Source organism: Mesocricetus auratus, unplaced genomic scaffold (genome assembly GCF_017639785.1).
Source record: "Mesocricetus auratus isolate SY011 unplaced genomic scaffold, BCM_Maur_2.0 Super-Scaffold_100023, whole genome shotgun sequence".
NCBI lineage: Eukaryota > Metazoa > Chordata > Mammalia > Rodentia > Cricetidae > Mesocricetus > Mesocricetus auratus.
In genome coordinates, this window is record NW_024429204.1 from 4,771,634 (window position 1) to 4,792,205 (window position 20,572).

At 50.8% G+C, this 20,572-nt stretch overlaps 1 protein-coding gene across 1 annotated transcript in view; it reads left to right on the top strand.

The window, feature by feature from the left end:
- The first annotated feature begins 302 nt into the window (after positions 1–302).
- Baalc (BAALC binder of MAP3K1 and KLF4) overlaps positions 303–20,572 on the top strand; it is a 47,311-nt gene continuing 27,041 nt past the window's right edge. Inside the window, exon 1 of the mRNA XM_013115253.3 lies at positions 303–642. Coding sequence (XP_012970707.1) covers positions 483–642 — 160 coding nt within the window. The 5' untranslated portion in view covers positions 303–482. The remainder of the gene's footprint in view (positions 643–20,572) is intronic.

Consider the following 20,572-nt stretch of genomic DNA (forward strand, 5'->3'; position numbering starts at 1 on the left):
GGAATGAGATAGTTTGGTAGAACAATGGATAGCTAGATGGATCAGCCGGTGGACTGATGATGGATGGATGGATGGGTGGGTGGGTGGATGGATGGATGGATGGGTGGGTGGGTGCCTCGGAAGTCCACTGAAGATGGAAGAGGGATCCCTTTTTCTCTTCCCACCACTTGTCTGCTCTTCCTTAGCACGGCCTCTTCTAGAGCCCTGAAGGAGGGGTTTGCAGCGGGGAGGTGGGAGAGGAGAGGCTGGGGGAGCTGGGGAAAGAGAGTGGAGAGAGAGGAGGAGGGCCTTGGAGGCGGAGAGGAGGGGCGGCGGGCGCCCAGGGAGCCTGGCGTTGGCAGCGGCTCCCGCGGTTAGGGGACCGATGTCGCTGCAGCTGCGGCCGCCTCCTCCAGGGCCGGAGCTGCGTCGCCCAGGCTGAGCCGCAGCCGCAGCCGCAGCCGCAAGCCGAGCGGCCGCCGGGCTCGCCCCAACCCGGGAGGATGGGCTGCGGCGGGAGCCGGGCCGATGCCATCGAGCCCCGCTACTACGAGAGCTGGACCCGGGAGACCGAGTCCACCTGGCTCACCTACACCGACTCGGACGCGCTGCCCAGCGCTGCGGCCACCGACAGCGGCCCCGAGGCGGGAGGCCTGCACGCGGGTGAGTGAGCCCCGCACCCGCGAGGCCCGGCCGCCCGCAGCGAGCGGGAGCTGCAGGGGAGCCCGGGGCTGCCAGGAACCCCGTGGTATGGTTGTGGGTGGGGTGATGGGGACAGAGGGACAGAGGAGGGGACCTGCCGGCTGACTCAAGCCCAGGGGGCCGGGGCAAGGAGGACAGCTTTCCTAGAGGACTGAGCTAACCCCTCTGCATCCCTGCCACCCAGCACTTCTTGGCCCCAGCCAGCCAGAGCACACGCACTGGCCCCCGGCGTGGGTGGTGGGGTGGGAGGACAGCCCACTTCAGTCACTAACTGGCCCTCACACCTTTGGTGGATGGACAAGAATCTTGAGCAGATGGCTCTGGGTGGAGCCTTCTTGGATCCTCCTCCATCCCTCCTATGGGGGATGAGGCCCACGGCTGGCCTTAAAATTCCTATCCCAGCTCACTGTACGGTTCATGCCTGCCCGCCACCAGTGCTAGTGTGGAGCTCACTTGCCAGGCACTAATGTCACAGTAAAGGGCTTCTCTCCTTACCCCAAGATGCCTGGATGCTTTCTGTGAAGCAAGACGTAAAAAATCGTTGACTCTCATGGGCCATTCCTTGAACAGCAGGAATCCAACAAGGATGATATGCAGAGAAGTTTCTGGCTAGTCACAAGGCAGGATCTGAGCTGGAAGCAGACACCCACAAACATATTGCAGAGGATGATACTGCTGAGGCAGACTGGCCTGTGACCCTAAGTGTGTCGGTGACATCACAAGGGTAAACAAAACACCTCACCGCTTGATACATAGATCAATTTTTGAGTTTTTTTTAGTTCTGCTGCCTGATCCCATTGTGTTGGCATTACTTTAAACTTGGGATTAGACATCCTCACCTTTGGTATCAACACTTGATCCATTTATTTATTTATTTATTTATTTATTTATTTATTTATTTATTGACACAGGATCTAGCTCTATTGTCCAGACTGGCCTTGAGCTCCTGGGCTCAAGAATCCTTCCCTTTCCAGCCCACTGCCCCAGAGTTGGGAGAAAGGCATAAGCCTCCCCTGGCTTGCCTGGGAAAACTGTAGTAGCATTGGGTTTATCTTAAGAGAATCAGTGGCCACAGTGGTTGTTTTGTGCCGTCTTGGCTGAATTCGGTGTCAGAAGGGAAATGACAAGAGCCTCTGAAGGCTTCGTAAATGTTAGCCGTGACAGCGTTTTCCAAGAAAGTGTCTTAGTTCCCCGTAGGGTCCAAGGCCAGGGAGGCACTGCCAGGAAATGCAGTTGGAAAGATTCAGCTTACAGGACAAAGTGCATCTTGGAAGAGAAGCAGTGCTCGGTGTACACGTGTGTGTGTGCGTGTGCGCGCGTGTGTGCGTGCGTGCGTGAGCGTGTGCATTCATTATACAGTGCCAAGGCTGTTATGGACTGGCTCGAAGAGCTCATACATGTTCCTCGCGTGTCTCCCAAAGCTTATCCACCGTTTTCAGTCTGTGTATTATAAAATCTGGTTCCTGCAGCAGATGAGACAAGAGATAGACACACCCATTGGTGGAATCTTTCTTTTTATTTTTCGTTTAGAGATGTTATTATGTATACAGTGTTCTACCTGCATGTTTGCCTGCAGGCAGAAGAGGGCACCCGATCTCATTGTAGTTGCCGGGAACTGAACTCATGACCCCTGGAAGAGCAGCCAGTGCTCTTAACCTCTGAGCCATCTCTCCAGCCCCCAGTGGAATCTTTCTAAACAGGGACAGCCTTCCAATGTAGATGGTACAGTGTCATTCAGAGGAGGGAGGGAGGACCTCATTTCCAGGCCAGGGATGGCGTCTTAGATGGGCAGTGGCATTTCAGTTCCCTAGAAATTTCATTCAGTCTCAGAGAGAAGGGGCATTTCTGAAGATCAAGAATGAGCAAGGTTTGCGTGAGCCTAAGTTCTCTCCCCACCCCATACGCCACCTATTTATTTAACAACTGCCATGTGTTGCCCCTTCTGTTAGTCACATACAGAGCTGACCCGGTGTCGTGGGCATATGTATCCATTTTCTATCTCTGCGTAGGGAATCGCCGTACCCTGAGCATCTTAAAGCAACCCACATTACTGAGTCAGTTCCCACGGTTAGAACACAGGGGGACTGGATCTTGGCGTAGGGATCCCAAGACTTCCGACACGGTGTCGTCAGGATGTACACCTGTTATTAATTAACTCACTAATTAATTAATTTTCCAGCCAGATCACAGTTTCCCCTCCCTCTTCTCTCTCCTCCCAGTCCTATCCCATCCACTCCTCCTTTCTCTTCAGGAAAGGGCAGAGCCTCCTGTGAGTACCAGCCAGCCATGTCATATCAAGTTGCAGTGAACCTAGGCACCTCCTCCCCTATTAAGCTTGGACAAGGCAACCCATGAGGAGGAAAGGGTCCCCAAAGCAGGCAACACAGTCAGAGACAGCCCCTGCTGCCACTGTTAGGAGACCCACAAGGAGGCCAAGCTACACGACTGTCACACGTATGCAGAAAGCCTAGGTCAGTCCCAGGCAGGCTCCTTGGCTGTCAGTTCAGTCTCCGTGAGCCCCTGTGAGTCCAGGGTCATTGATTCTGCGGGTTTTCTTGTGACGTCCTTGACCCCTCTGGCTCCTGCGATCCTTCATCCCCCTCTTCTGCAGAATTCACTGAGCTCCGCCTGATGTTTGGCTGTGGGTCTGCATCTGTCTCCATCAGTTGCTGGGCGAGGCCTCTCTGATGACAGCAGGGCAAGGCACCAACCTATGAGTGTAGCAGAATATCATTAGGAATCATTTCATTGACTTAAAATTTGTTGTCAGTCATGTTTGGCTCTATCCTAGTTCTCTGGGCTGTCCAGTCCCTGCGTCCTGACCCTCCAGGCAGTGTCAGGGGTGGGATCCCCCTCATGGCATGGGTCTCAAGCTGGACCCGCCATTGGCTGGCCTCTTCCATCGTTTCTGTGTCCCAGAATGTCTTGTAGGTGGCAGGGCAGAGGTTATGTGAGCCTAAGTTTTGTGGAGAGCTTGGGTCATCTGAAAAAGTTACAAATCTGCTGGCTTTCTGCCACCCTGGACCATTAGCCAGGATCCCTTTGTTCCTCCTAGCAATCCCCTGCCTCATATGTCCCCTGTGGGAGCTTTTCTAGTGAACCCAACCCCACGGCCTATGGTGCCTGTGCAGTACAGAGAACCAGAATGCCACTCTCTGCATATAACAACCCTTTCCTGTAAAGAGAAGCTTTTTCCTTGAGAGGAGCCTTCCCGCCAGCCTGGTTCTAGAGCCGCATCAGTCCCAAATAAACACACAGGAGGCTGTATTAATTATGAAGCTGTTGGCCTTGCTTGTTTCTTACTGGCTAGCTCTGACTTAAGTAATTACCCCATAATTGTTAATCTAAGTATGTTTCTTACCGGAGAATAGTTCCAGGCTTCCTACCCCATAGCGTTACATCTTGACTTTCTTGTGTTTCTCCTTCCCAGAGTCCTCCTGGACTCCTAGTCCCACCTATCTAAATTCCCTATTGGCCAACAGTGCTTTATTGACAAATGCACAGGACTTCCCCAACACTTTCCTGATGAGGCAGCCAAATGCCAGATCTGGGTTCAAGACACTGCAGGTTGTAAAATAACCGAGATGGCCTTTGTTCTAGGAACCAGGGCTAAGCGAGGACCCTAGAGATCATCTACGCAGGGAAAATAGACTCTCAGATCAATTGCCCCCACGTGGAAACTCCCCCAGGCATGGACCTCCAGTTCCCTCAGTGCTGAGGAGTCCCTCCTTCCTCAGGGTCAGATGGGAGCCGCCTCCCTCTAGGTGACCTTAACCGGAGTGCTAACTCCTCTCTATCCTCTGCACTTAGGGGCATATGTGGCACAAGGTTGGGCTCCGTGAAGGTTTCCTCCAGGAGGCTGAGGGGTCAACTGGTCAAGGTTTTCGGTTGCCTCGGCCACTCCCCCCCTTCCTTTCTGCTCGCTTCCCTGTGGCCTTCGCAGCCGGGCATCTCCCAACCCGAGTCAGCTTACCGAGACTCCCCAAGGTGTTGTTCACACCCTACAGCTTCTGTTGAAAAAAAAGTCTCTCCCCCAGCATCAACCCACTCCACGGGAACTTCTGGCCCACCGGAAGCGTCCCTAGGCTCCCCGCATCCCAGTTCCACAACCACGTCTACGGAGAGCTCCTTTTGTGCCCAGCGTTAGACCTCTCGCTTCGGCTCCCACCCGTCTTCCAGACCGAGGGTGTGCGTGTGTGTCTGTGACAAGCGTTCCATCAGCGCCTGTGGAAGCGCTCTGCGCCTCCCTGCGGGTGGTGGGAGGCTTGTTTTTATGTCAGTTCCACAACTGAGTTTCTTGCCCCCCCCCACCCCATTCCTCTCACTCACAACCGTCCCCGTAGCTCTGCTTCCTGGGTTTGGAGGCTGTTTTTCAGCAGCCAGCAGAAGGCGATTAAGGTGTTAGAACCCCCCCGTCAGTAGGTTGGGATCCAAAACCTAGCTGAAGCTATAGCGGCTGGTGTCCTTCACCTGCCAATACCTCCAGACCTATTACAGAAGGAAAAGGAACTGGTCTGGCGTGGATTGATTCTCATAAAGCCATTTTTGCTGGATTGATTGTTCTGCTTCTGTTGTGGGAGGGGCGCTCTCCAAGGAGGGAGGCTGTGGTTACCACAGCCCACCCAGTGAAGACGGTCCATGCGCCAGTGTCCTTTCAGTCCCGTCCCCATTTCATTGTGAGCCTCTCCTTAAAACTGCGAATGCCTCCCATACATTTTTCTAATCTGTTTAGATAGTAAAACACCTCAAGTTCCTCTCAAGTAGTTCTTTATAGTTTCAAATAATTGTGTTAGCATATGACACGCTGGAGAGTTTGGGCAAATGATTTCCCTAAATGAGCTGGAAGACAGACATACGGAAGGTATTTACTATTACCGTTAGCTACCATTTACTGATGGCTTCTGAAGGGTCAGGCACTGTAGTTGGCATTTAATGTAAATCATACAACAAGGATGAAATGGGATCCATTGCCCCTGTGTTTATAAGCCAGGGAAAGACACTTAAGTGTCCCGTGAGCAACTTCTTCACCCCAGAACTGGGATCCCGATTTCAAATCCCACTGTGGTGTTGTAAAATAAGATGGCCCCCAAAGGGAGTGGCACCACTAGGAGGCATGGCCTTGTTGGAGTGGGTGTGGTCTTGTGTGATACTCAGTTTCCTCCTGCCTTCTATCAAGATGCAGCAGCACTGTATCTGCCTGCGCCCTGCTATGCTCCCCATCATGATGGCAACGGACTGAACCTCTGAAACTAAGCCACCCCCTCAATTAAATCTTTTCTAACAAGAGTCGCCGTGGTCATGGTGTCTCTTCACAGCAATAAAAAAAAACCTGTCTAAGACACCCACGCTCTTAAACAACCCCCTATTAAAGGGAGCTGTTTTTTAGAATTCTTGGTTTTGCAGTTAATGGGATGCAAAGGCCAGGCTAATCCCTTGATGATCCAGGCTGATGTCGGGCAGCACTGTTCCTGTGTGGAGTCTCTTCCGACTCTTCCCACCTCATACACCCCAGCCCTGTGGGGTCATGTCGAGCAGAAACGGCTCTGTCAACCCTGGAAGAGGCTGTCAGATGTGTAATCATCTTGTCTGTCGGAGCTTGACCATGTTCTGTAAACACACAGCTCTCTCCATCCAAGTCTTTCCTTGACCAGAGAACTTTGGGTCACAGCTAGGCTCTTGACACTTTCTTGGTTGTACAGGGACACTCTGAAGTGGCCCCTGAACGCACCTCTCCTGGCACAGGAAAAATCAGGTGAGAGTTTGTGCGTCTGCTCTTGTTGGCGTAATACCTTTATGACTCACATTAAGCTCGTGACTAGTTAAGCCCTTAGATCTTTCTTTCTAACTAAACTGAAGTTCCGTGGCATCAGGAGTATTGTGTGTTCTCTGCTATAGACCCAGCACTTGGGATGAGTAATTGGAATACTGATGGCACTCGAGAAACGTAGAACGGGTGACTCCTTCCCAGTCCTGTGGATCTGCATCAACACTTTTGGATGTTTGCATTTATTGTAAAAATTCCTCTCAGTGGTTTTTCCAAATTACTTTTTAAGTTTGTTGACTTTTATTCACTTGGATGACGCTACAAAGAGAGAACATTCTAGGTCTTTGTTTCCCCATGTTTATAGACTGAAGACGGAAGATTACTCGCTCTTCTGTTTGCTCCGGGGACATTTAGCACAGAGATGAGTTAAGCTGTGTTTCTGTATCTCAAGAAGTGAATAATACATGAGAGACCAACAGAGAAACACCAACCAGGTCCATGGTGTGGGGAGAACTCAAGGGCCAAGCATTTTGTCCAGCCTGGGGAATTACTTACTGAGCACACAGATCACAGAAGAACCAAGGAGGCAGGTGCTCCTGTGGCCCCTTCCGAGCAGGAAAGGTGGAGGAAGACAGCCCGGCTTCCCTGAGAGATGCTCTGAGAGGGACAGTCCCCGGGAGAGCCCCAGCCTGGTCTTCCTGGGCCCAGGACCTCCCACCCCAGTCCCAGTCCCTTCTGGACACTGTTACAACTGGAGCTTCTGTCTTAAAATGATTGCCGTATCTGCCACCTTCAAGGGTGCTGCTTGGGTTAGGTAAGGAATGCCTGGCTGGGCTAGGCTCATGAGGCAGCTGTCCTGGATGGATAATCTAAAACGTTTGTGTGTTCCCTTTCCCCGAATCCCCCAGAGAAGGTATTATTTCTCATCGGTTCCACGTACTCATCTTTTTTTGGTTCTTGCCTACCATTGGTTGCATAGTAAGGAAACATTTCTCTTTGCTAAATAGAAAGCTTTTATTTCATTTTTCTTCGGATTGCTCTGTGTGTGTGTGTGTGTGTGTGTGTGTGTGTGTGTGTGTGTGTGTGTGTGTGAGCATGCGTGGTGTGTATGGGCATGCATGCCGCAGTACCCTGCAGACGTCAGATGACAACTATGTCCAATCCCTCCTTGCTACTCTCTGGGAGCTCCCAGGATTGACCTCAGGCTTGCAGGGCAAGTGCCTTACCCACTAAGCTTTCTCTCCAGGGCAAACCTTTTAGTTACGAGGGATGTGTTTGTTTGCCTTGTAAATGTTACTGCAGGAAACAGGTAACGACAAACCCAAGCAGTTTACATGTGTCTAGGAAGTCCCAAGTTCTCGCTGCTCTGACAGTCCAGTGTCTGTCTACGTGGCATTTTCTAGCTTTTTGGGGGGGGGACTGAGACTTGACAGAGCTCTCAGTAGGCAGTTGGGTAGGGGAGGGGCCTCAACTGGATAACAAAGATGGTGAACTTTCAAAATGGCCAGCTTCTTCCTCAGCCTCCTGAGACAACCCTCCCCCCCCCAACCCATAGCTTAAAACAAAGGCACAGCAGGTTTTGGCCGGGGGAAGTTCCACACAGTGGGCTATTGAACTACAGCTATGCCATCTCATGAAAGGACTCCTAAGAACCCTTGTGAAGTTGTGAAATTATCTCTGAACCAGCCATGAATTCCCATACACTGTGACCCTGAGCTAAAGGTTAGCTGCCTGACCACTGCCCTGCTGTCCCTCTGCTTCTGTAAACAAGGCTTGCTTGCTGCAAATGTCCAGAGCGGCCATCTGTACCTGCCACGACTTCGGGTTTTGCCCTTAAAAACTCAACCATCCGGAGACTGAGGCTGCTTCTCACTGATCTGCTTGGGGCAGGCCTCCTGGCCAGGAATAAACACTCAGTTTGACCTATTTAGGCCTCTTGGGAGGGTTTTTCTCTTCAGGTAGCCCATAACACCCCTGCCTGTGAACCTGTCCGACAAACTCAAGGCCAGAACAGAACATGTGCACCTCGAACTTGTGGACCTATGGGAGTCCTTGTCTTTGTTTAAACTGACCAACCCTAAATTGGGGGGAGCCCCCAAAAAAGGCCTTTAGAAAACCCCAGCCCTCAAGGAGATGTGGTTTTAGCTTCCTGAGTCCACCTTCTGCAAAGCACAGGGTCTTTCTTTCTCTGTGTGCCTTGCTGTGTGTGTTTCTGTAGGTGGGGATATTTTGTCGGGACCCCCGGCTCCCCAACAATTGACATGGAGACTTATTATTAATTGCAAATGCTCGACTGATAGCTCAGGCTTGCTATTAGCTAGCTGTTACAACTTAAATTAATTCGTGTTTCTTATCTACACCCTACTACATGGTGGTACCTTTTCCAGCGTGGCAGGCTTATCTCCTGCTTCCTCTGCACCTGGCTGGTGACCCCGCCCCCCGCCTCCCCCTACTCTTCTTTTGTCTGTGTGTCCTGCCTCGTTATTGGCCATGTAGCCTTTTATTGGACCAAGAAGAGCAATGAATACTCAGTGTACAGAGGGATTGTTTCCCAGTGTGTTTCCTCACCCCTAAAAAGCCTTCCTTCCAGGCTGATTCTGTTGGCTGTGTCTGAGGTTTGGCCTGCTGCTATGCGCCTTTCAATTCTTTAACTGGCAGAGAAAACAAGCCTGGGCAAGACCCCTAGACAGTACTAGTAGGACACTCCTAGGTCAAATAATTCTGACTTGACCGCTACACATTCGAGGTGACTCCATTGTTGGTGCAACAGCATTGTGGGTTCGTCTCCTGACGTCACAGGGCCTGGTGGGGATAGGATAGCGTTCTCTCCATCGTCAAGGTCTTGACCTGGCAGAAGTTACTCATGTTTGGACCCCTCCAGGAGCCTCCTTCAGGACGCCTTCCTCTATTATCTGAGCACCTCATTAGTAAACTTGGTTGTTCTGGGCTGAATCTGCCTTTCTGTGTTCGGCCCAGAGCTTCGTGTCCCCAGCGCTGGGACAATGGATCTCTGATGTCTGAGCCGTCTGTGGTACCTTGTCAGGACAGCGTTAGTGAACTCCTGCTAATGTGTTGTGAACACAGACACTGCAAACAGTGAGAGGATTTCCAGTGTCTCCCCTCCCGTTCCCTCCCAAGACCGTATCCATTTCTCCGATTCATCTGTGTTTTGTCTCAGGGCCTTTTACCTTTCTTTCATTTTGTATGTCTTTCTTTCTTGCTTCCTCTGTGCTTGGCTGCCTGGCGGCTGCCTGCCTGACTCTGGGTGTCTCTTTTTCTTTCTCCTTCTTTGTCTCTGGAGCCTAGATTCCTCCTCCTAACTAATTAAGGAAATGCTCTACAGGCCTGCCTACAGCCTGACGTTATGAAGGCGCTTTCTTAACTGAGGTTCCCTCCTCTCTGGCGACTGTAGCTGGTATTAAGTTGACATAAAACTGTCCGGCACAGCCTCTGTGTACGAGTGGGGGTGTAGTTAAGTCTAAAGTGCCCTTGAGGTCAGGCAGGTTGGCCATTCCCTGTTCTGTTTGACACAACTCCATGCATTCCCAGCTCTGGGTCTCTGGGTCCTCTAGGGCGAGTGTGGTATGCCAGGACTGGCCATGAGGCTTTTGTGTAAGGAAGTAAAGCCGGAACCCCCATCTGCTGGGCAGATGTGCAAAGTCCCCCAGACGCTGAGTCCTTCATGGTGACGCCGTGCATCTTGGTTTTTCTTAATGTCTGCGCCGGCATCTTAGTGGGCAGTTAAGCTAAGCCGACTCAGTGCTGTCAGCCAGATGCCTGTGGCTGGGACCCAGACAAGAACTCACTCACGGGTCTTCTCCAAGTCACTGCCCTGGGCTTTGATGCAGCCTCACTTGGGGACCACACAAACAGACAGATGAGCTCTGTTCTGCACTTGCTCCCTATGCTACTACAGATGCACACATTAAGACACACGGGACTTGGTTAAATATAGGTTAATTTTATTCAGGGAGAAGTCACTTACAAAGAAACCGATGACCCGCAAGCTCCAGCTCCAAAGGATCCACACCCAGGCTGTTCTCCGTGACCCAACGGGAACCAAGAGAGCGAGCTGGGGTCCTGGTCTCCAGACCTAGCCTTCCCCCATCACATCCGTACCTGTGACCACGCCTAAATGGGCGTGGTCAGTGCAACGGGTGTGGGCGGAGCCGATCTCTCACTACAATGCTGCCAAGCCAGCACCTCCTGTGTTCCCCGACCCTGAGCCCTCCACACCCCTCCCTCTTCGCCCAGCACCTTCTTTGCTGCTTTACTGGAAGACGGCGCCCTTGTGCAGTTAAGGAATCCGAGTTTTACTGCAGGTATCAGCGGCGTGGCCTTGAGCCTCACACACGGGGCTCAGCCACCCTGGGCTTCTTCTCCGGTGGAAGTCACTGAAGAATGAACACAGTCACAAGGATGCTTGGAGTCGCAGCACTGGGCACAGCCGATCACCCAGGACCTACCTCCTTGTTTCATCTTCCTAGGCTTATTTGTGTTTATCATGCTGAGTCTGGGGTCGCTCTGCTCCCTATACCCTCACGTCTGAGCTGCCGGGGATGGGAGTGTGGTAGAGGAGGGGAGAGGCGAGGAGTGATGTCTGGGAGGTGAGCATCTCACTGCCTCCAAGCGAGTCTGATTTTCATGTCATAGGGGGAACGATCTCTCCCTCCCCCTTCCTTCCTATCTTTGAGACAGGGTCCCATTGTGTAGACCAGATTCCAGATTATCCTTGAATTCTCCCCATCCTTCCTAAGTACTGTGATTACAGGTAGGAAACCACGAAGACTAGCAGAGGGAGCAATCTTTTAAATGCTTGGTCAATATTTCCAATAAGTTCCTTCTCTCCCTATCTTTCCTTCATTTTTAAATTATGTGCATGAGTGTTTGGCCTGCGTGTCTGTACGCTACCTGCGTGCAATGCCCACGGAGGTCAGAAGAGGGCAGCAGATCCCCTGGAGTTACAGAGGGTTGCGCGCCTCTGTGTGGGTGCTGGGAATTGAACCCGTGTCCTCTGGAAGGGCAGCCAGTGTCCTTGACACTGTGCAATCTCTCCGGCCCTCTTTGCCTCCTCTCTGTAGACTAAGAACCCTGTGCCTGACTCATTTCCTGCTGCATCTCCAGGACCGTTTGTCCTGTTCTCATTCAGAGTGGTCCAGCTTTATGAGTCCTTTATGAGCTTTACTCTTCGGCTACACAGAACCTTTCCCTATTGTCAGGCTTTGACACTGGTCAGAGCGAGCTTCCTCTGAACACACCACGGCCCTTTCTTCAGTTCTTGGTTTGGATACCGCTTCCTCGCGGAAGTCAGCTTTGCCCGGTGACTGTCTGGTTATTTCCTCCCTGCTCGTCTTGGTCTCAGCATTTCCTGATCCCATGAGGTCAAGGGCCTCACTGACTCACGCAGCTCAGCAGAGCAGATATTTACCGAAGGAAGGAAACCCTTGTCACTCTTTGCACCGGTCAGACGTTGTATCTGGTTGCATGAACAGAGAGCAGTTTAATAAGTAGAGGGTCCACTACAAGCGGACATCTGGAGGTGGGTATTTGCAACTTTTCTAGGATGCTCTCAAGGACCCGGGTTCTTTTGAATTTCCTGCCTCACTGCCTGGATTTTATCTCATGACTGCAAGACGCTATTTTGTCTTATTTCGTGTATTTACTTTTAAAATTATTTTAGGTTTTATGTATGTGTGTGGGCCTCTGCCCATGAGTTCAGACACCCTCAGAGGTCAGAGACAAAGGTTCAAGATGGACCTAGAGTTACAGGCTATCGGGAGCCACCCGGCATGGGTGTTGACACCCAAATTTTTGTCCTCTGTTAGAGCAGTAAGTGTTCTTAACCACGGAGCCTCCTTTGTAGCCCCTACGCTGTCTTATTTCATGGGGAGTAAGGGAAGAGCAGGAAAGAGCATCCTCTCTGAGTTTACCCCTTAGGTGGAAGACAGCATCTTCCCCGCCACCAGGAGAGCTTTGTCAGGGTGGAGTGGCCAGAGCTGTATCAGGGATTCCTAAGCAGGAGAAGCGTAGGAAACCAACGCTTCCAGCTGAAAATACGCCACCCTCAAAGTCACACGGCTGCTCTTCCGGCCAAGCAGAAAGGAAGACGTGGCCAGCAAAATGGCTCCAGTTCTCACCCCAAGGCTGTGGTCAGAGAACAGGTACGATTAGCTCGGGCAAGAGAGGAAAGGAAGAATCGGAGAGAGGGAGAGACAGACCATCTCCAGGAACTAAGGCAACGTGGCTGTTAGGGTTAATATTTTACTGCAATAACATCTGCAACTATTTTTATGCGTTGAGGGAGCACATAAGGGGGCCATGTGTTAAAACGATACTCGGCCAAGCGGGAGACACAGCTTGGGCGGTAGAGTACTTCCCTAGCGTGGACAATGTCCTGGGTTCGAACCCAAGCACCTCATAAAACCAGGTGTGGTGACAGGCCTGTAATCCTAACATCCCAGATTGGAAGGGCGGAAGTTCAAGGTTATCCTCTGCTACTTAGCAAGCGTGAGTGTGAGATACATATGTTAATTGAAATACATCATTTTTTTTCTTTTTGGTTTCAGGGTTTAAATCCAGGGAACATTACACACTAGGCGACTCATGTACTACTTGGCTACATCTCCACCCCTGGAAGTAATTTTAAGATAAGGCAATGCTATGCCAACCTTAAATCTTGCGGGATGGCCCTGTGGCCAGGAATTCTGTGCTGTGTTTCTGCCTCACTGTCCTGCAAGTTTAATACGGTCCAGAGACTGGGGAACCAGCTTCATGGCAACACTTTCATGAGAGGGAATATTTATGGGGCTCTCTGTCTCTCTCTCTCTCTCTCTCTCTCTCTCTCTCTCTCTCTCTCTCTCTCTGAGACAGGTCTCTGTCTCTGTCTCTGTCTCTTTCTGTCTCTCTCTCTCTCTCTCTGAGACAGGTCTCTGTCTCTCTGTCTCTGTCTCTTTCTGTCTCTCTCTCTCTCTGTCTCTGTCTCTGTCTGTCTGTCTGTCTGTCTGTCTGTCTGTCTGTCTCTCTCTCTCTCTCTCTCTCTCTCTCTCTCTCTCTCTTTCTCTGTCCTGGAACTCACTCTGTGGACCACTCTAGTCTCAAACTCAGAGATCCACCTGTCTCTACTTCCCAGTTGCTCCACCAAGCCTGGCTTGTGGAGGTTTCTTGTGCAGGACGATGTTCACGCCCAACCCGTTGGCTTCTGTCCGAGAAGCTTCAGACAGCCAGTTGGCAAATTTTAAGAGCTGTCTGCACTCCCTGTGGAAGTTAAAATAAAATGAAAATTCCCTGCTTGTGGGCTTTAGCCCACGAGGGAACCAGAAGGTCTGTAGAAAATAGCAGAGCTGTTAGGAAACCCGGTTGCCATAACAACAGGACATGGCATTGGTTACAAAGCGGCTGCGGCCCTGTGCACACTTCCTAAGAGGAGGGATGCAGGGTTAAGGACCTCAGTAAACACAAACATGTCTGAAACCAAGGCCTCGTTCAGCTATTTTCCCCAGGAATCACTTTCCAGACGGTTGGGATTCAATGGTGCGGTTCAGACCGCTGGTGGGATCCAGAAGAAGTGAGTGTGCACACGCGCACGCACACACACGCGCGCGCACACACGCGCACGCACACACGCGCGCGCACACACACACACACGAGTGCAGTCATTGTCTCATGAGCATTGTTTGCATTCCTTGGGGGCCTCTCCAGTGCCGAGCATCCCACAGTCATTGTGGAACCCAGTTATCTCCGTCTTACAGATGGGAGCCACAAAGGGGCCATGCTGCCTGTCTAAATGAATGCAGGTTGTGAGAGGTGGGCGTGGCTTAGAACCCAGGACCTTCTCCCATGGACCCCGGTGGTCTTTCCTAAGCCTAAGCGGCGGCAGCTTCTTGGTCCGGCTGCTAGCTCTGCTTCTCATCCGTTTGCCTAATACCCACGGCGGCTTTTGGATTGGGCCCCTCACGGCCCCATTCCAATGCGTTTCGCTCTTCTTAAAATTATGTATTCTTTTCAATTTCATTTTACATTCCAACCGCGGCTCTCACTCCCGCACCTCCTCCTGCCCCCCTCCCCCCAGTCCATCCCCAGTCCACTCCTACTCATGGGTGAGGGATCCCAGGAGGAGTCAACATTGTCCATTGTCGGACACAATGGGCTGGGACAGGGCCGGGCCCCTCTCCCATGCATTAAGACTGAGCATGGCCTCCCACCATAGCGAATGGGCTCCGACCAACTAGCTCAACGCACAGACCAGGTTTGTGTCGTGGTCCTGCTGCCAGGGACCCCTCGGCGGGTCCAAGTTTCACAACTCTCCCACATACAGAGGGCCTAGCTGGGTCCCCTGGCTTCTCGCTCTTGCTGGGGGGACATTTGCACAGCCGGGATCCCTCCCGGTCATGCTGTTTCTCAGAGCATCAGGACTTGCCGCTGCCCATGTGAAGGCCGACGCCAGCCTGCCCCTGAAGGCTGCCTCTCCGGCTTTGCCGGCCAGCAGCTTCCCCGCAGGATCTCCCACGCAGCCTGACCAGAAAGCCATTAGGCTCTATGTCCCCGATGGTCTTCTGTTCCTGCCCCCCGCAGCTCAGTCACAAGCATCCTGTCCATGCCGACACTACAGGCCCGGTGAACTCGGGGAGACCGGAGGCTGTAGGTCAAGGTCAGCAAATGTCTTTAAAGGAAGGCGGTAAACAGCCTAAGCTTTTGGGCCGCATGACTTCTTGTACGGTTCTCAGTTTTCAGTGCCAGCTCAGCCACAGGCAACCCAGGAACAAGGCTGTCTCTGTTCCAATGACTACTTCTGTTCTTTTCTTTTTTTTTTATTAGTTGTTTTTATTTTATGTGCATTGGTGTTTTTTCTGGCATGTATGTGTGTGAGGGCATCGGATCTTGGGGTGGCAGACTGTTGTGAGCTGCCGTGTGGGTGCCGGGAATTGAACCCGGGACCTCTGGAAGAGCAGCCGGTGCTTTCAACCACTGAGCCATTTCTTCAGCACCCTACTTTTGTTCTTAATTTTAAAATGTCACTTTAAAAAAATTCTCTCCTCTCTCCTCTCCCCTGCCTCCTGTATCCCTGTGTGCATGCATATATGTCCGTAGGTGCAAATGCCTTGCAGAGTCCAGAAGAGAGTATTGGACCCCACAGTTCTGGAGTTACAGATGTTAGCAAACGGTCTAACATGCGTGCTGGCGTCCAAGCCCTGGTCCTCATGATTGGACAGCAAGTGTTCTTAATGCTCGCGTCACCTTTCCAGGCCATTTTAACTTTCAAGTTAACTTTTGTTTGTGCAGCTCTTGTCAGTTGCGTTTGTGGGGCAGCGTTAGAGGATTACTTGTGGGAGCAGGCTCTCTCGAATTTGAATTCAGTCGTCAAGCTTCCATCTCCGCTGAACCATCCCACCAGCCCCAACCTGGCATCTGTTCTTTCCCGGGTAGATCTTTGGTGTTATGATTTCAGACTCTCTGCCTTCAAGGCTCAAGTTGGTATAGACACAGATAAGGGGGTGGGTTCTGCTGTCACCAGTCCCAACCTTCAAAGACTCTTCTGGATTCCTTTGAGTTCCAAACACTCAGTGCTTGCACAACGACCAAGGAGTCAATGGGATAAACCGACTCCTCGATTTGAAGGAAGTTTTGCTTTTCTTCTCTGTGTTTTGAGAAAGTGTCTCTACATGTAGTTCTTCTGGTCTGGAACTCCCTATGTAGACCAGGCTAGCCTCCAAACTCACAGGAATTCACTTGCTTCTGCATCCCAAGTACTGGGGTTAATACATGTACCAGCACATGTGACAGAAGGAAGTTTTTAAAGGCTGCTAAATAACTTCTGATAACACCGGGATGTTAAAGAATGTGTACTAGAGATTACTATTCATATTTATGCTCTCGACTTGGTAGGTATCATGTGACATCATCCACAGTGGTGGGGTGAGGGGAGGTGTCACCTTCCTGCTTCATAAGGAACCAAGCTCTCCCTCCCTTGAGTTCCTGGGCATGGTTGTACCTTCCTGCCCCTTCAGCTCAGGTCACTGTTGACTGAGAGCCACGGGGTGCGGCTGTGACCTGCACTGTGGAGCCTGGCTTTTTCCAATTGTGAAGAACAACCATCCCCGTATGCCTCCGAGCCGTGCTCACCTTCCCCTGTCAGCGATGGCCGCAGGAGCGCCTTTAGACAGTCACTCCGCGTCCCGTTGGTTCTGAGCCTGGGTGGCTGATGAATGAGGCTCTGTTCCGCTATTACTATGTGAATCAGGTGTTCCTCTGCAGAGTGGGGTGGGGGTTGCCAGCCGTTATGTAAGGCTTCAGGAAATAGCCCGTGAAATGTCCTACAGAAGACATCTTTTAAACAGAAGATGCTGAACGGGTTCACCAGAGGTCCCATGGATACCAGCGCTCCTTAGACCGGATGATTTTCTGTTTTGAATATATATTAAGAATCCAGACACAGACTGTTCTGGGTTGCCCAAATCCCAAAGTTTCAAATCTAAAGCCGTGTGCAAAGCCCTAGGAAATGTAACAAAAAGTTATTTGAGGTGACATAACACATACACTACACACACATGTGCTCTCTCTCTCTCTCTCTCTCTCTCTCTCTCTCTCTCTCTCTCTCTCTCCAGAGACGTTGAATTTCAACTGAATAGCACATTTTCTGGGTAGAGCTGCTCAAAGTCATTCTGACACCCCTTCATCACAGCTCAGTGCATTTTTTATATAGCATTTGAAGCACATTTTTACAAGTTACAAAAGTCTGAACGATATGCACATATTTCACGAACATGCATATTGTATATGGCCACGTGGATTTGGGGAAGGGTACAGTGGTTTGCTGTGTGCCCATCGCTCATGAATATAGACTAATCCGGCTCCCCCTCTCCTTCTATTTCCCTTCCAGGAGTCATGGGACTCCATCATAAATACATGTTAAGGGGTAAAGCCTCTTTAAGGTTTTGTTTATTATTGTAGTCAATTTTATTATGTGTATATGTGCATGGGGACGGGGGGGCGGTATGCCACATGAGTGTAAGGCTCACAGTAGCCAGGACGAGGCATTGTCGTAGAGCCCTATTTCGAGTATAAGGATGTCCTCCTGCCTCCCCACAGCCTTCCTCAAACTTGGGGATTTTTGCCATTTGAACAGGTGGGAAATTGTAGCCCAGTTAGTGTGCCTCTCCCGGAGCGAGGCTGCTGTCCTTTCAGACGATGATGTGTGGATTGTCTACCCCGCCCCGCTTTTCGTGAAGACAATCCTCCTATTCAGGCTTGCGCTTCTGACTGTGTTTACTGGTTGCAAATGTCCTCCACTTGAAAATCGGAGCATCATTGGGGTCATTTGGTGGAGAGACTTGCTGGGGCGCTGCCCTCAGATGGCACGGCGTGCCAGCGCCTCTCCATATGGTCATTTGGCACAGGCCAGCGTGGGCTCCTTAATGTCACTACAGCCCAAGGGCAGTTAGCTTGTGACACAACTGCTCAGGCTGTCAGGGTGTGTCCCAGCTAGCAAGGTGGAGAGAGCACCGCTGCCTCGCCTTTAATGACCTGGGGTGGTTACACGTGAGAGCCGCTCCTTAACGAGACTGGCTTAGATCCGTGAGGGACCTTCCGTGTTTCTCTGCATATTGACCTGCCACTGTTGCTCTGGTGACACGCGGTAAACTCCCGGGCCAGGAGTAAAGGACTTTATTACCCCGGAGGAACGTGTTTCTTTAGGGTTGGCTCGTCTGTACCAGCGCCCTTTCTCAGTGTGTGCACGCGTGTGTGCGCGTGATTATGTGTTTGTGCTCACGTGCGTGCATGTGTGTGTGTGTGTGTGTGTGTGTGTGTGTGTGTGTGTAGGGGGCTACTGAAGTTAGTCACTTTTGCCAAAGAGCAGGAGAGCAGAAGCGAGGCAGACGTCCCTTTTAAGTCCTCCTAGAATGTTTCCTTTCTTCCCAGGGGCCTCCTTGAGTCAGGGTATAAGACAGGGCTGTGTGGATGAGAAGGAAGCTTCCCTGTTGAGGAGTAGGGCTTCTCCTGGGGTGAGCACATTGGAGCGGAGAGGCAGTGGTCTTCCTGTCGCCTGGAAGACCTTTTCCTGTTGTCCAGAAAGGGCTGGTTTTGTTTTATTTTATTATATTTTATTTGAAAAACTCTCCAGAATTTACTTGGACACATCTCTGGGTTGTTGAGGTTTTTCAAATCCAACGAGCATATCAGCCATTAATAAGGTCCCCGTGCTTCCTCAGAAGCCTGGTGATGATTTCCTTAAAACAAGCCATGCTTACTGGGCCTCTTGTGTGTATGACGCTAAGCCTACGGTGCCCAGAGTGACTGAGCCTCGAACAAGAGTCTAAGTTGACTCTGGGTGTGCATGGTGGCACACACCTTTAGTCCTCACACTCAGGAGGCAGAGGCAGACAGAGCTCTGGTAGATCCAGAGCATTGTAGCAAAAGCAGAAGCATGTACAGGTTTTTCGCGCCAAGAACTTTCCAGATATTAGGGTAGCCATTGTTCTGGAAGCTTTATGGCAGTGGGGGGTGAGAAAGGAGAGCTGGACCACAAGGGATGCTGTGTGCTGCGATGGATCTCAGACATCCTCAATGGACAGTGATAGATCTCAGACATCCTCAATCACATGGGATGCTGTGATGGATCTTAGACATTCATAGCATCCATAGAGACCCAGGGTGAGCCCAGGACTATGGTGACGAAAGGTCTGTCTGGCAGACTTCCCCCTCTGGTACCTCTGTGTACCCCCTCTGTTAAAGTGGGAGACCCAGTCAAGGACGGCGCCATCAGTGTTTGCTATTGGTGAAGCACCCAGAAGTCTGAATTTCTGTCCGTCAGAATGCTAAGTCTCCAAACATAAATTAGCCACTGACTGGATGCATCTGGATACCTAAAGATTTCCCCCAAAGTTTGCTTTGTGCCACAACTTCCTTGGCATTGTGAGTCTGTGTTTTTAAAAATTTGTAGTTAGACAGTCATAAACTGTTGCTGCGTAGCCAACAGTACAAAACTACTTACTTGTAGGTTTCTTAAAGGAACTTTTGTTTTTACTTAAAAAAATGCTTATTTATTCATGAGCTAGGGCCTCACTGTGTTGCCCTTGAACTCATTCTGTAGACCAGGCTGGTCTTGAACTCTCAGATCTGCTTGCCTCTACCTCTCAAGTGCCGTGATCAAAGATGTGTGTCACCACATGTGACTGTTTTTACTTTATTTTTAAATTAATGTTGTAGTCATACATATTCGTGAGTTATAGTGTAAAATATCTATACATGCATATAGCATTCAGTTGTTAATTTGAGATAGTTAGCATTCCTGTGCTCTCCTTAAGGTCTAGGATGTTTTTCAGTGTGGGTGGCTGTGATGATATGTTGTTTATGGTTTATTAAAGCCACTGAAAACAGGAGAAGCAAAACTGCCAAGCCTCTAGCCCTTACATATACTTCAGGCTGAAAGGGCTGATCCTGTCTCCAGGAGCTCTCACCAAGCCTCAGACTCCTGCCTCTCCTCAGTGTGGCTGGAGAATGAATGCCAGCCCCGAGACCCTGTTCCTGTCTTAAATACCTCTGGAGTCCTGGGGTTAAAGGCGTGTGATCCCAAGTGCTGAGGCCGTCTTTGTGAGAGCTGTTTCCCTTTAGGGCTGGATATATTTTGGGTGCTCAGTGTGGCCTTGAACTAACAGAGATCCAGCTACCTCTACTTCCCAAGTTTGTGGGATCAAAGGTGTGCACCACCACCACCTGGCTTCCATAGCTAAGTAATGTGGCTGCTTTGCTATTCTGATCTCCGGTGGCTTTAATAATTCATAAACAACATATCACTGCAGGTGGCCGCCATCCCCTCTGGCTCCACATCTGTTGTCCTGGATCCCCTTTGGGCCTTTGCTTCTTCTTCCTGCTCCAACCTCAGCTCCTGTCCATGTTCGCTTCTCTGCAGAGCAGTGTATAGTTCAGTTCCAGCAAACTCTTCTAGATTACGTTGAAAATAATTACCTGATAGTACTTCGGGGATTAATCATTGACACCCCTCCCCCCCTTTTGATTTCAGATTTCTAACCCTAACCCCAGTGAGGAGAGCATTTGACTAGTTTTTGACAAATTGATTTTTTTTTTGAGACAGGCTTTCTCTGTATTGTTTTGGAGGCTGTCCTGGAACTC